Raw genomic sequence first — 16,866 nt, forward strand, 5'->3', positions numbered from 1 at the left:
TTCTCTAGATGATACTATCCAGACAGAAATCTTTCTATTTTTTATTAAATGGATTTCTTTATTTACTATTCTCAAACATTTATAAGAGAACATCAACAAGTCATTTTAGTATAAAAGCATTTTCTGAAGTGGAAAAATTTTTTGTGATTAGAACAACGGCAGCTTGACTAATTACTGTGATGATTAAATCCGCAGTTCTTGTATAGTTCCATAAGCATTTTATTGGAAAGGTGGTGTGGCTTTATAAAAAAAAGCAAGCATGAGTCAGTAAACTGTACAGTCTATTTTATTTATTATTAGATATCCCATGTCAACTTCTCATATCTAGACCTCTCAGAAGATCAATTTAGGAGCAACACACCCAGTCCGCCTACTCATTTTTTACTAGCAAGGTAAGTGTTTAAAATGAAGCTTGATAGAAAATTATTACTTATTTGCATTATCGTAGCACATAGGAGCCCTAGTTATGGACAAATCCCCATTGTGCTAGATGCTGTAGAAAGACCACAAAGACAGAGAACTTACAGTCTATGTTTAAACGTAAAGCTCTAATGCATCAGTTGTGCTGCTGTAGTGCTTCAGATCAAACACTCACTACAGCAACACGAGGGTTTTCCCATTGCTGTAGTTAATCCAACTCCTGAATTGTTCCATTAACCTACAAAAGCGATGAGGAGTCCTGTGGCACGTGCCCACGAAAGCTTATGCTCCTACACTTCAGTTAGTCTAAAGGTGCCACAGGACTCCTCATCGCTTTTGCAGATTCAGACTAACACGGCTACCCCTCTGATACTTGACTCCATTAACCTAGTGAAGTATACATCAGGAGTTATGTTGAGTTAGTTACATAACGCAGGGATGTTGCTTCTTCATAACCCTAAGGGTATGTCTAGACTACATTCCTCTGTCGCCAGAGGGATGTAAATTAGGCATACCGAAATTGCTAATGAAGCAGGAATTTAAACATCCCACACTTCATTAGCATGAACATGGCCACCGCTTTGTTGCCCCGGAGCCTTGGCGACGAAAAGCAGCAGTCTAGACGTGGATCTGTTGCTCACTCAAGTCTTTGACGACAGATCCCTTATGCCTCGTACGAGGTATACAGGATCTGTCGTCAAAGGCTTTAGTGAGCGACAGATCTGCATCTAGACTGCCGCTTTTCATCACCAAAGCTCTGTGGCGACAAAAAGCAGTGCCATTTTTATGCTAATGAAGTGCGGGATATTTAAATTCCCATTTCATTAGCAATTTCGGTATGTCTAATTTACATCCCTCTGGCAATAGAGGAATGTAGTCTAGACATACCCTCTGTAATGTAGTTGGGTCACTTAACTTTCAGTGTTCAGTACACCAGCAACCTAAGTGTTGCCAACATTTTTGAAGACACCACAGCAAAGACATTTTAAGGAGGAAAAAGATATAGCTTTAAAGATGGTTATGGGGAGTGCCTCAAGCGTGAGAGGTAGCATGAGAGAAAACACACAGGTATTTGTTTGAAAATTTACAAAGTGGGCAATGGAGGCTAGCATCACTGGGAGAGGTTGGTCAATAGATCAATACTGAATGAGATGATAGGGTGGGGATTGACTGTGATGGGTCCTGAAAATGTTTATAGGCAACTTATTTTTGACATGAGAAAGGGGAAGCCAGTGGAGAGATGCACAGAAAGAGGTAACGGAGTCAAAGTAATGGGGTAGGAAAATGATCTTTGCAGAACCATTCTGAATAGATATCAACAGGGCAAGGTTGCATTGGTTAAGCCTAGAGAGAAAAAGTTGGAATAATTGAGAGACTAGATGAGAAGAGATTGGACAAGAGTTTTAACTGTATGAATGGATAAGAAAAGCCATGCTTTATAGATGTTATACCAAAAAAAAAAAAAAATCAGCAAGATTTAGACATAACCTAGATTTGAGGACCTAGAGAGGTCAAATATGAAAAACAGATGATGGGCATGAGTGACAGGCAGGATGGTGATGCTGTCCACAGTGATCAAGAAAGGAAAAAGCGAAAAGGACTTTGAGGGCAGGGTTTAACTCGAGGTAAGCTATGCAAATTGAGCTACGTCAATTGTGTAGTTTCTTTCAAAATAGCTTATTTTGAAATTGGGAGCATCTACACAGCACTTAATTCGAAATAGAGCACTCTTTCTCTGACTTCCCTGAGTCCTCATAAAATGAGGATCACAGGATTCGAAATAAGAAGTCCTCCAGTTTGACAGTATTTCGATATTATTTCAAAATAACTGCCTGCTGTGTAGACGAGGACTAAGTTATTTCGAAATAACACTAGTTATTTTGAAATAACATTGCTGTGTAGACGTACCCTGAGAAAGATTAGGAGCTCTGTTTGAACCACACTGAACTTCAGTTGATGGTGAGATATCCTTGAGGAGAGTCAAAGACACCATGTGGTGGAGATAAGCAAACACTTAAGGCAGGGCTACTCAACTTTGGAAGCTCCGGAGGTGACAATGATACAGCACATGCTGAGGGCTGCAAATTAAGTGTGGTTGCAGATTTATGCAAATATATGCAAATAGCTTCTTTCACACTGGCAAGATACAAAGATTAAGGCAAGACTACACAACACACAGGACCCCATTTAAGTCAGTTCTGCTGATATTAATAAAATGCAATATTTATCGAATTTCCACCCATATAACAGCAGTGACAGTCCAGGAATTTAACTACTAAAACACATATCAACAGAAGACCATTATATTGGCTACTTTTTTTTATTTTGGCTCCCACCTATCGGCCGCATGTTGAGTCCTACGTAAATCCAAACTGCACCGCAGGCTGCAAACAGGATGCAGGCCACTTGCAGCCCACAGGACACGTGTTGAGAAGCCCTGACTTAAGGTATATCTGTGTGTGCGTGTGTGTGTGTGTGTGTGCGCGCACATGCACGTGCACGCACAGACGGCAGAGAAAGAGGAAGAAAAGTTACTGCTTTTCACAGCATCCTCTCCTCATGTAACTTATACCATGTCTCCATTAACTTCATTTATTATTCAATTTACAAATCCACACCTGATTTTGGCTATCAGTCTTCTCGCCTTCAGGCTGATGACATTACTTATATCTTACCAAAAATTAGTGTTTCTATAATATAAGCATAGTTTGACAAACCCTCTATTGCAGCTCCCACTAGCAAGAATTAAACTTTTTCCAAAAATTGGAGGGTGGAGATTCACTCACCAATTTCTGCAGAAAGTAAGCTTTCATTTAAGAACATTTCTAGTCTTGCATCTAGAAAACACACCCTCCAAACATGAACCAAGTGTATACTAATATATAGCCCTTGTCTTCCAAAATGTGAAAACCAAAATCTTAAAGTCATGTCTAGAGCTTCTGTTTTTCAGGGTTTGTTCTTTTCACTGATCAGAATTTTTAGCAATTGTTGAGTCTATGCTATGTCCAGAGCTTTCTCTGGAGTAATTATTTTATAATGTTTCTTAAAGCAGTGTTTCTCAACCTTGTTTAATAAAGTATCCCTTTCAAAAAAAAAATCCCCCCAGAACCTATAGTTTTCAGACACACAAATTTTTTTCTACCATTGCAACACATTCGTTTAAACAACTTAATCGTAGCTGGGTGGGTGATGAAATTTTTGGGTGTAAAAAGTACAAAAATAATAAAAGGCTGTAAAACTTAAAACAAAAATTCAATTTTCTTCAAATTTCAGTTGTGTTTCTGTACACTGCCCTCCCCCAAGACTTCTCTCGAGTACCCCTAAGGGTACTTGTACCACTGCTTGAGAAACACTGCCCTAGAGCAGTGGTCCCCAACCATCTGAGGCTGCCGGGCGCCAGGGGGCGTGGCCGTTCGCCTGCCGGGCGCCAGGGGGCGGGGACACTTGGGCGCCCGGGGGCGGGGCTCCCCCCATAGCCATGCGCCCGGGGCCGGTGCCCGGAGCTGCCCAAGTGCCACGCGCCCGGGGCCGCCCCCCCCCCCCCAAGCGCCATGCGCCCAGAGCGCGGTCGGCTAATTCGCACCCGGGGCCGGCTCCCCTCCCCCCGCCAAGCGCTGCGCGCCCGGAGCCGCCCCCCCGCCCAAGCGCCGCGCGCCCAGGGCCAGCCCCGCCCCTCCACGCGCCGCGCGCCCAGAGGGTGGGCGGCTAATTCGCGACGTTCCCGGGGCCGGCACTCGCCATGCGCCTGGGCCGGCTCCGGCACCATACATGTGCCACGTGCCCAGGGCCAGGCCAGCCCCGAGCACTTGGCGGGCGCACACAAATGGCCCCGCGGGCACCATGGCGCCTGCGGGCACCGTGTTGGGGACCACTGCCCTAGAGTATTTAAATATAATTTCAATGAGGAGTATAATCCTTGTCCTGAAAGGGAAAAGACTATGGAGGCTCCGTGTGCTAACAGGTTGGCAGTGTTTAAAGGATGAAACTTCACTTGGCAAATGCCCAGGACAAGCCTAAAAGGGAGAAACTGCCCAGGTTACCTGGCTATAAGGAACCCATTACAGCTGTTACCCAGGCACCCATTAAGTAAGGTAGTGCCATTGACCTTTTTGCCTACTTCAGGAGGGACTTGCTCTATGTTGAGTCTGAATTTTTGCAGACTCACAAGAATGGGCCCACTGCAAGAACTAAAAGGCTGAAGCCTGGACTGGGCTAACTCTGTCATAGTAACTGGGCATCACAATGAGCCTCAACCCAGCCCATGTTCGCAAAGCCATTCACTATGTCATCCACATTTCTTAGAGCAGGGGTCAGCAACCTTTTTAAATCAAAGAGCCAAACTACATCAAAATTCGGAACAAGTGGTCAACAAAGAGCCAGTAAAAAAAAAAATGCTTATTTGCATGACTGAAAATACACAACTTAATATTAATGATAATTGACATGATTAATACCATAAACGAAACACTGTACTCATAGAATTTATTTAATGGAACTTCTGCTGCTGCATATTTTTGCACATTTCTTTGATTACATCATAACTGGTCAAATCCAGCTTTATGCACGCATTCAGGCTGTCATCTGTCAATCTTCTGGCAGGGGGCTAGAGGTGTGGGGGTGCAGGAATCTGGGTTGGGGTATATAAGGGGCTCAGGGCAGGACATTTGGGTGTATGATGGACTCAGGGCACAAGGTTGGGGTGTGTGGGGGTGCAGGAGGGTTATGGCAGGCGACTGGGGATGTGGATGTATGAAGGGCTCAGGGCAGGGGGTTCAGGAGTATGATGGGCTCAAGGTTGGTGGGGGGGGAGGGGAGGGTGTAGGAGTGTTATAATGCTGCAGCCAGATGGGGGCTTGTTGGCCAGGCTTTATGTTTAAATAAAGTAAAATAGTATGTACAACACAAAAGGTTTTACATTGTCTTTATTTATGGCAGGAGTGAGGCACCTTTTTTGGGTGAGGAACTACACAAATGAGAAGCAACAAAAAAAAAAAAAAAAAATCCACCACCCACACCTCCAAAAAACTCCAACCCTCACTGATGTGGCCCCTAACTTAACACCTCACTCCCCTTGTGCTCCAGCCCCATGGTGAGGGGAGAGGCAGAGAGGACCAAGGTTCAAGGCCTCAGGCCAGATTTATTCTTCTGGGGGATTCCAAGGTTAGTGGATTTTGTGGCCTCCCCCACCCGCAGGCTCTGAGGTGGGGCCAAAAATGAGGAGTTAAGTGTGCAGAGATGGGCTAGGGATGGGGATGCAGTATCTGGGCGGGAGGTGGAGTGTAGGAAAGGATGAGGGTGCGAGGTCTGGGTTGAAGGTAGGGTGCAGGATCAGAAACAGGCTGGGGGCAGGCTGTCTGTCCGGGGGTACAAGCTGGCAGGGGGCAGGGTGTCTGGCCAGGGGGCAGGAGTGGGAGTGAGTAAGGAGATGGGGATGTGGGGTCTGCGCATGAGGGAGTGGGGAGGCACTTACCTGTTTTTGCATCGTGTCGCAGACATCATGTAACAGGGCCTCCCACTGCTCCCATTTGCCGGAAGGAAGCCTCCAGGAAGCATGTCCCAGGGAAAGGAAAAGGGCAGCGCATGCTGAGTAATTTTTTGTTCCACTTGTTCTCTGCAAGCCGAGGGCAGGAAAAGAGGAGCGCATGGAGCCACGCTTATTCCCCGCACACCAGAACCAATGGGAAGGCCCGGGGCTTTGTCCCCGTTCCCCCCGCAGGAAGCCAGCGTTGGCATTCCAATCTTGTAAGGGGCTGCAAGGCTGCAGTACCAGTGCTAGCTCCCTGATGCAGGGGGAGCTAGCAGGGTCTGTGTTGGGGCTCCAGAAAAGCCATATCTGGCTCCCTAGTGAGCCATATTTGGATCGCAAGCCATAGGTTGCTGACCCCTATTCTACAGTCACAATCCTATGCACCACAATGTGATTTATTGCCCTGCACACTTGCATTAAGTGCTGCCCTGACAGTAGACTTTCCCACTCCAAACAGATTTGCAACTGTACGGTAGCAATTGAGTGTCACCTGTTTCCACAAAGCAACTGCAACACACTTCTCTACTGAGAAAGCAGCTCTCATTTGAGTGTCCTTGTGCTGCAGTTCAGGAGCCAGCTCAGACACAACTCCAGGAAGATTGCTTTACACATCTGAAATTTCTGTAGCCACTGATCTACATCCACATCTGTATGATCATGCGACCCCACCACTCACTGCTGGTTTCCCTAACCCAAAAGCAATGCTCTACTCTGCACAGCTGCTCTGACACAGCCAATGTTATTCCACTTTGCTCCTGCCCTTGACGCTCACACTGTTGCCACATCCAAGTCTTTTTCCTCTGATATTAAGTTCATAAGTAGTTCTGCTGCAAAGCATAATGTCATAAACACATTGATCACAGTACATGAGAAGTCTGGGTTCCACGATTTCTCCCAGCACATACTGGAAGACTTGGAAAGGCTGTGAAGCAAACAGGTGGCTGACACCAATTCCCAAAATGCTTTGCGCAATGCTGTGCATTCCCACAGTGCCTAGCAACTAAATATGACGCTAGGCACTGTGGGATGCTTGCCCACATTGCTTTGCTCTTTTTGCTGTCGGGAGAGCTAACAATGTGGCCATAATATGTTGACAGAGTGGCAAACATGATTTGGCGATGTATGAATGTCGACAATACTTTTGTTGCCAAATCTTTCCAGTGTAGTATTGGCCTTACTTACCAAAGGCAGGTACAAGAGATGAGGGTTGTTAGGCTCCCCTAAACAACACCCCAAGGCAATGTGTACATGAGAAGCACAGCCCCAAAGATGTGGGGATTTTTGGGATACCTGGTCTGTTTGGGGCTCTATCTTTGGATCAGCCTTTGGCTAATAGTTACCGTAATTTAGCGAATATAATCCGCAGGTTATATTCGTTTTTACATACCCCGCATCCACCCTACCACTGCGGGGTATACTCACCAGGTGGTGAGCTCTCCGTCACCTCTTCCTGTGACTGCGCAGCTGCCAGCCTCCAGACAGGGGAGCATTCACTCCCCGGTTCCTATGCAGCCGCAGGAAGGGGCAGAGAAGCGCTCATCCCCGTGCCCCTTCCTGCAGCTGAGGAGGAACCTGTGAGATGAGCGCTCCCCTGTCCGGAGGCTGGTGGCTGAGCTGGAACCTGGGGCAGTGAGTGGCTAATCTCCCTCTCCCCCCCCCCCCCCCCCCCCGTAAATATACCCCCAGCATATATACCCCCGGCACAGAAAAATCTTGTATACCTCACTGGTTATATTCGTTCGTGGGGTATACGCGATTTTTTTTACTCAAATAGAAAAAACCACGGGGTATATTTGGATGCAGGGCATATTCGCTAAATTAGGGTACCTAATAAATTTCAAAATGTCAGTTTCCTCCATTTGCTGGAACAGAGACAATTCTTTTTTGTCTCTTTATGCTTCCTCCAGAGTCCCTGAGGATCTAAGAGGGATCTCCACTACTATAACCTTCTTCCAAGGTTGCCACAAAAAAGCAACAATGGAAGCTATCTAATACTTCCTCAGTCTAAAGTATGAGTTCCCTTTTCCAGAGGATACCTCCAATACCTACCTCTGTTTGTTACTTTCTCAAGCAACAATACAATATCAAAATGACAAGGTTTGTTCTAACAAATTGTCCAGAATCTTGTTTATTGCACTTTGTTCCCTGAAAAGACAGATATAGCAGCAGCCACACGCAAGCTGTCTGTAGCCTCAGAAAGATAAACACTACACCTTAAAATAATCACAGATAAAAATCTTTATTTTTAAACAAAGAAAGCTTAGGCTCCCCAACTTGTTAGAGAATGCTTTCCATTTTTCACAGGTGACTGAATGGGTGGATTTTTCAAGCTCTGATTTACACAATATTATAACATTTATAAATAACATGTGTGTCCTGATCGTCATAACCACATAAAAATAAAGAACACACTTTATTTTACTATGCAGTTTCAGTGATTCAAGTTGTTAAAACATTTAGTTAAAATTTAACACATGATCGTTGTAACCTATCCTTCTTGTAACCCCAGGAACATAAAGAACATACTATGACTATACAAACAGTTATATTAAATATAAATATTTTAGGTTAGTGCTGCTAAATATTAAGGACCTATATTATTACCATAATCCAAACAAAAACAGAGTTGAATTAAAGTGTCCCTTAACTTTAATAATATTTAAATAAAAGCATTTCATACAAATACAGCAGATGGTAGTGGATACACTTAACTTCTGACTTACTTTTCATTCTGTATGGAAATATATTTAAATTGGGTCAAAGTATCTGATGAACTGGTTTTTACCCATAAAAGCTAATGACCTAATAAATCTGTTAGCCTCCAAGGTACCACAGGACTCTTCATTGTTTATGCCACAACTAGTACTGATTTGCTCTCTTCCTCAGGTGCAGCTGAAAGTCCTGTTGAAATGCGCTGAAACACTGTCTGGAGAACTAAAAGACAGCTAGCCCCAGCTTTATCTGTTGTGCTGAAGCCCATTCTGGATACATGACTTTTTGCAATTTGCACTATTTTTTCCTTTTAGTGCATTAATAATTAACAAACCAATATAAACTTCAGAAGGGGTTGTTTCCTTTGGAAATAAGCAATATATATTTTAATTTTCATATTTATTATAAATATTTTTAATTTCCGCTGTTAGAATGGAAATACCTGTTCCTGCTGCAAGCTATTATCGTTGTGCTTTTATTTCATTTTATGTACTGATTGCTGCCATTGTTTTGTACATAATTGTAGTTTTACTTTGGACTTGACAGTATCATATTATTTATCTTTATTTATAAAAACACAGTTCAGAATTCCTTTTTTATTCAACTGTAACTCTTGCTTGATATGTCTGTATCACAAAACCATTTTTTCAAGTTGCTTATACTTTTTAATTGTGTACCAAGAATACCCCTACTTTCCATAAGATGATAGGCTCCTTTATGGTTGATGTAATTATTTTAAGAGCATTATTAAAATATACAAATCTTATAATTCAGTGAACAACATTTTAAAACCTAGCAACTTATTTACTCTTTGGAAGTTCAACTTTTTTTCTTTACTTTTAAAGAGAGCTTTTACACACACTGATTTCTGAAGCATAAGTCAGATAAAACTTAAAATTCCAGGATATCAGAAGCACAAGAATATGGAATAAGTATAGCTAATTAATTTCTACAAGGCATAAAGATGGGTGAGAAACTTCTAAATAAAACATGCATACTGCTGCTGACCCTGATGAACCTGGATTTAGCGAGTTAATATTTAAGAATTGAGGCATGTCTTCACCTCCACTTATGACATCACAAAATAAGGTCACATCCCTGGATATAAAGTAAACTGGCTCAAGAATGATCAGTCAATGTTTCAAAAAACTAGATCACATTCAGTACAGGCAGTCCCCGGGTTACATGGATCTGACTTACATCGGATCCCTACTTACAAACAGGGTGAGGCAACCCTGCACTAGCTGCTTCCCCCCAGCAGACCAGGGAGACGCGAAGCTAGCGCCCCCCCTCCCCCCCCAGCAGACCAGGGAGACACGGAGTGGCTTTTCTCAGCAGACACTTCAGCTTGAGAATAAAGGACTGAGGGAAGTGAGGTGTGGGAGAATAAAACTGAGCTCTGGAAAAATGTTTGGCTAGAGTTTCCCCTACAATATGTACCAGTTCCGACTTACGTACAAATTCAACTTAAGAACAAACCTACAGTCCCTATCTTGTACGTAACCCGGGGACTGCCTGTACTAACATTCCCATGACAGAGAGCTCTAGGAGTAAGCTGAGTGCTGACTCATCTAAAATGGTCTCATTAAATAATGACAATACTTAGAAAGACATTTCAAACCATAATGTATGCTGGCAACATTTTTAGATCTCTTTGTTAGGTTGCAACACTTAGGGTACGTCTAGACTACATGTCTCTGTCGCCAGAGGCATGTAGATTAGGCTACCGGGCATAGGAAAATGATTTTTTTGTGATTTTTTTTATGATTAAAGGTCATTCTCTCCTCCCCTATTATTTTTCATAAGAATTTCTTAAGAAGAGACTAATAATGTACTGTGAGGAATTTCATGAAGAATTATTTCAAAATGGCTGCACTAAGAAGCAGTGGAGGGGTGGCTCCCACTCCCAGAACCCACTGGTAAGCATCACCCTTACTGGTTAATGCTTACTGGGTAGCAGTTAACTTGTTCCCCATTAACATCCTTTATCTTCATTCCCCCCACACAGCTGTGTAAGGCTCTAGGAGGGAGTTTGGATGGAGAAGGGGTACAGACTACGGGAGGGTGTTTGAGTGCTAAGTGCAGATGCTGGGCTGGGGCAAGATACTGGGGTACAAGAGGAGTGAGAGGTCAGGCTCTGGGAGGGTATTTAGGTGCCGGAAAGGTGAAGGGGTAAAACTCTGGAAGGAAGTGTTGGTGCTGAAGGGAAGCGGAGGGAGAGAACATAGGCTCTGGGGGGGGGGATTGTGGGGTGGAGGATGCTGCACTTACCTAGGGCACTCCTCTCTGGCAGCAGCTCTGGGAGGACAGGGGGTCTCTGAGTGTCTCCCCCTGCTCCGATGGGTCTCTGAGCGTCTCTCCCCCCCTCCTCCCGATGGGTCTTCCGGCTCTGGCTACCAGTCTGCATGCTCCTCCACTATGCAACCCCGGACCCTGCCTGCCACCTCTGGATGATTTAAAAGACTCCAGGAGCTGCCGCCATTGGCAGCACCGAAGAGTGAGAATGGCTTTTGGGTGCTAGCTCCGTGCCGCAGCTGGCATATCCCAATGGCCTAGAGGAGGTGTGTTTCTCTATGTGCTGTTCCCAGCAGCTGGAGCAGCACACAGATACCATCTCTCTCCAGGCTGCAGGGACTCATGTACTAGCAGACACACAGGGCTAATTAAATAACTTTTAAAAAATATTTTGTGGGTGATTGTCTAACTGCTTGGGCTGTAGATAGCCTGTGGGCCAGGAGTTTGAGACCCCAGTCATAGAGTAATATGAATTTTAAATTGCAGCGAGTCTACTGATTAGTTCCCAAGTACCAATTTTGACCCAAGTAAGTTGTTTCAGAATTTGAAATTGTATCCTTCATGTTCAGCACGAGGTCTTTTGATTAAAGGTCAGTAATAAAGACAGACATTATTCTCAACATAACTTGTAACTGTAATGTAAGAACGTTAAATAAGTAGTTCCCATTTCCAATGTATACCTCTGATACTTAAGGTAAGGATGTTAAGTATCAGGTAACTGACTAATCGAATAGTCAATGCATTTTGCATCGATTATTTTGATTAGTTGATAGGGCACCTCCGCCTCCGAAGTGTAACAACAGCCTGAACTGATCCCGGGCTCCAGGCGGTGCTACTGCTTTGAAATACTGCAAAGAGCCTGATATTGGGCTTCTTACAGCATTTCAAAGTGGCAGCACCAGATGAAGCCCAGGGTCAGCTGGGGATCCTGGGCTCCCCACATTGCTGGCACTTTGAAATGCCAGCCTGAGGACACCCTAGCGGGCCCTGGGCTGCATGCAGGTTTTCAAAGCAGCAGAGCCATTTGGAAAAGAGGAGACTAAGGGGGGATATGATAGAGGTATATAAAATCATGAGTGGTATGGAGAAAGTGAATAAGGAAAAGCTATTTACTTGTTCCCATAATATAAGAACTAGGGGCCACCAAATGAAATTAATGGGCAGCAGGTTTAAAACAAATAAAAGGAAGTTCTTCACACAGTGCAGTCAGTCAATCTGTGGAACTCCTTGCCTGAGGAGGTTGTGAAGGCTAGGACTATAACAGGGTTTAAAAGAAAACTAGATAAATTCATGGAGGTTAAGTCCATTAATGGCTATTAGCCAGTATGGGTAATTAATGGTGTCCCTAGCTTCTGTTTGTCAAAGGATGGAGATGGATGGCAGGAAAGATACTGCTTGATCAATACCTATTCGGTTCACTCCCTCTGGAACACCTGGCATTGGCCACTGTCGGCAGACAGGATACTGGGCTGGATGAACCTTTGGTCTGATCCAGTATCGCCATTCTTATGTTCTCATTTTCTCTTCTTCCCCCGCCTTGCTGCCTCTATCTGATAGAGGCAGGAAGCGGGGAAGGAAGTGACTAGTCAGCTATCCTGTCAATTATCCAATCAGCAAATTGATAGTCAATTAGTCCTTCACATCCCTAACTTAAGATTGCCCAAAATGGATAGAATGAAAACCACAATGCACAAAATAATCATTCAAAAGATACTTCAAAAAGATAAAGACAAAAAAAACCATCAAACCCCCCCAACTGTATATATCAAAGATATATTAAAAGTAATTGCTCAAAAGAAAATTATTTAACTAAAATTAAGAGCTTTGTCCTCACTTTTCAAGCAATCCCTCCCAGAGGACAGGTGTATGTATGTGAGAGGGCATGCATGTCCAGATTTTGGTCAGGGTTTATATAGTCTGCCCAGAACCCCGCTTTTATAACACCACAACCTTTAAATTAGAGGTTTTCAAAACTGAAGGACATATAGAAAAGTTCCAGGGGATGAGCAACACTGCGTAGCAGCTCAGTCTTCAGACCCATGTGTTTGGAAGGGAACTACCTCTTTCCTTTGACTTGCATATTTTTGTCTGTGTTGGGAGGAGGGGTACAACCAAAAAATTTAATTTCAAGAGGGGCTCAGTTCAAAAAGTTTGAAAATTGTGCACCCATTAAAAGAGTTACCTGTTACCTCTGCTCATTCCACAATTCCAATACCACCTTCAGACTTCATTGCTGCTTATATCCAGTCTCAGTCCCACTCCATGTACTCCACTGAAGCATCTCTCTTAACTGTTTCCTTTTTCTCTTCCTTCATTCAAGCCTTAATGATTGTTTCCCCCAGTAATTATACAAGAATTTGCCAGTATCTTCCTTCCCCTTCAAATAGATCATAAAACTCACCTGTTTCCCAAGGTACAATAAAACTGAATTGCTCTTCCAGAACATGCTATCCATGCTGATTTTGTCTATGGCACCACTATATTGTGGCTATATGCATTAGATTTATCAAGCAGGAGACTTGCCTTATCTAATGTACAGCAACACGCATACACATAATACAACAAACAGCAGTCTGGAAAGAACTTCCATGAACTATAAGGAAGTCAACTTTGTTCACTATAAACTAACAGGCCGTGGGAGAGAGGACAATCCTTACCTACAGACAACCCCCCAACCTGAAGCAAATCCTTTACGGCATCTACACATCACACCTCAGATACACTCACCTGGGAACCTACCCCTGCAACAAACCCCGTTGCCAACTCCATCCCCATATCTATTCAAGCAACAGCATTATAGGACCTAACCACATAAGCCACAACATCAGAGGCTCATACAACTGCACATCTTCTAAAGTGATATATGCCATCAAGTGTCCCATTGCCATCTATAGTAGCCAAATGAGAATAAATGGACACACATCAGAAATGGTAACACACATAAACCTGTAGGGGAACATTTTAATCTGCCTGGTCACTCAATTATGGATTTAAAAGTAGCCATTTTTCTACAAAGGATTATCACTAACCAATTACAAAGAGAGTCTGCAAAACTGGAATTTATCTACAGATTTGATACAATTACTCTGGACTTACACAAAACAAAGACATAACTAGTTGGCATATTACAAAGCCAATTTCTCCTGCCATTAACAACTGACAGGTACGTCTGTTGCTATACATAGCTCTTGATTGAAGAGTTCATCCAATGAAGTGGGTTTTGCCCAAAAAAGCTCATGATTCTATTAGGGATGTCAATGTAGAACGTGGCACCAGAGGTATGTGTATCAGAGGCACCAACGGGGGAAAGGGCGGAAGGGAGGAGCCGGTGCCTGTAGGTAGACAGCTTTAAGCTGACTCCCCACGGTCACTGGATCCAACTGCCCCTCAACCTGATAGAGAGGCAGCAGCATGAAAGGCAGGAAGCAGCCAGCTCTCTGAGTGTGCTGGCTCTGTGGACCAGCCTGTCCACTCCTCCACTGCCTCTTACTGCGGGTCTGGGCTCACCGTGGACAGAAGCTGCTCCAAAGCAGCAGCCCCTGTCTGCGGCGAGCTCAGGCACCACATGGACAGGGGCTGATGCCACACTGCCCTGTTGCCTCTCAATCAGAGGCAGCAGCACAAGATGGCAGGGAGTGCCTGGCTGCCAGCCCCGCCCCCAGAGACTATCGAATAGTTGAGCAACCATGCCCTCCTCCTTTCCCCAGTGTGCCATGGCTGGCGAGGCTGGAGCCATGCCACATACCCTACGCCCTCCTTCTTCTTCTGGTGCTCCAGGGCTGGAGAGGTGAGGTTGGGCTGGGCTGCATGGCACGCTCGCCTCCGGAGCTGGTGAAGCCAGGGCCATACCGTGTACTGGGTCTCCTGCCTGGGGCTGGAAAGGCTGGGGTGAGCGCATTCCTGCCCTTCCCTCCCCCTGATTGGGAGGGGGGAGCACAAATGGGGCCTCAGCAGAAGGGGTGGGGCTCGATGTGAGGATGGGAGCTTGTCTCCCCCAGCCCTGCCTTCACCAACACCCCATGCTAACACTGATACCCCTCAGAGATGATCTACTGAACTTGTACTCTACTTTTAAATATTCTCTAATCTTAGCTACTGCATTACTAATACTCAAAAGACATTTTGCAGACCCATGTCTTGCTACCCAGAAGAAGTGGGATTAAAATCATGGGCAAAATGTTTTCTTCCTACAGTCAGCTATTTCTGCAACAGACCAGCTCTAGCTAGTTTAATAGCTCGGGGTGACTATATAAATGGCAATTTTAGTTACTTCTGAATCATAGAGCAATGAGAGAACCACAGTTGGTGACCTAACAACCCAACCAGGTTCTTACACTGCACATCACCATATCTGAGTTCAGAGAATTTTTAAAGCATGCTCTTCCCTGCTTCTTTCACTAGGTAAGAGTGCTTTCTTGGTTATGGATTTTTTAACTTGATCATCTGATTAGGTGATGTTTTGATTTGTGAAAAAATATTCTAATTAAGAAGTTGTGTGTTTTTGTACTGGTCATTCATTAGACCGGCCCATAGCTGCCATGGGAAGCCAAGCTATGACTGAGGAGAGGAAAAGGTGCCCCAGCTAGCTAGAGCCAAGTGCAGAGAAGACAGTGGACAGAACAGACACCCTGAATCCCAGCCTGCCCCATGGGAGACTAAGGCAGCAATCAGGGCACTGGGGAAAATCCCCACCCCGCGTCGGTCAAGCCCTTTGCTTCCCAGTTCCCCCAATAACTCAGCACTCGGCTACCCAGCCCCACCCCCCGCGTGCCCCTCCAAACCTCCTCCCCCGTCTGGCCACTTTCACGTCCCCCCCCCCGCCCTCACCTCCAGCTTGTGGTTGATCTGGGACACGGTCTGCGCCTTGTGGCAGAGCTGGGCGAAGCAGGAGCTGAGGCTGGTCATTTTCTGCCGCCCCTCGTAGGTGATGTCCGCCTGGTCGGGGTCGATCTCCCCCAGCAGCAGGTCCACGTCCACGAAGGCCTTATCGAACTCCTTCTCCAGCACCTCCAGCCAGCGGAACATCGACACCCCCCCGCCCGGGGAGGAGACGGCGGCGGCCCCTCCGGCACAGGCCCCGGAGCCCGAGGCGCAGGAAGCGGCCCCCACGCCGGACATGTTGACGCCCCTCGCGGCCTTGCGAGGCACCCGCTGGGCGCGCGCCCCTCCGCCTCAACGCCCGCGCGGCTCTCGCTCTCACTTTCACACACCTGCGCGCGCCCGCCTCAACGCCCGCAGGATGCGGCGGCACTAGCCTCCGCTTGGCTCTGGTGAGAGGAGAACCACGACCCCACGGCGCATGCGCTGGAATGCTGACAGAGTCTGGTTGCGAAGCGGCGCTCTGTCGCCGGACGGGTTTCGTCGATTGACTTGTGCTGCCTGCCACAACTGAGACCGCACCTCAGGGAGCCTGGCCGAACGCCACGCCATCGATCCCAGCGCCAAGTGTGACAACTCACACTTTGCGCAGGCGCCGCCTGCTGCAGCGGCCCGGGAGGCGGGACGGGTCTGGGCTGTTGCAGTTCCCTGCGCGCTGCAGAGCCGTCGCCAGGGGGCGCTTCGCCCTCCCCTCCCTTCCCCAGTCTCCAGATCTGCTCCAGTAGCAGCTATTGGCGCACTAGTGTGTCAGATTTGGCTTATCTCAGTTTCTGCTACCCATGCACGTCTCACTGGTCCGGGGGCAGCAAAGCCAGACAGATGGCAGGGGGTTCAGCCTTTACCACCTGTGCACCCATCACTGGTACAGAGCCTCTGGCAGAAGGAGTAGGACTGTGGGTTTGCCGCCCCCAGCTAGCCCATCCCATGCCACCCAGGGCACTAGCAGTGATTTGCAGGGCCCAGGGCTCTTTTAAATCACTGGGCCCTGGGGCAGCTGCCCTTCCTCTCTTCAGAAGCAGAGGGGGAAAGGGAGA

General features: G+C 46.0%; 1 protein-coding gene across 1 annotated transcript in view; it reads right to left on the bottom strand.

The window, feature by feature from the left end:
• Positions 1-16,398, bottom strand: part of GOPC (golgi associated PDZ and coiled-coil motif containing) — a 58,441-nt gene extending 42,043 nt beyond the window's left edge. Inside the window, exon 1 of the mRNA XM_075924046.2 lies at positions 15,782-16,398. Coding sequence (XP_075780161.2) covers positions 15,782-16,072 — 291 coding nt within the window. The 5' untranslated portion in view covers positions 16,073-16,398. The remainder of the gene's footprint in view (positions 1-15,781) is intronic.
• Between the last annotated feature and the right edge of the window lie 468 nt (positions 16,399-16,866).

This window comes from Pelodiscus sinensis, chromosome 3 (assembly GCF_052426305.1).
Source record: "Pelodiscus sinensis isolate ZL-2025 chromosome 3, ASM5242630v1, whole genome shotgun sequence".
Classification (NCBI taxonomy): Eukaryota; Metazoa; Chordata; order Testudines; family Trionychidae; genus Pelodiscus; species Pelodiscus sinensis.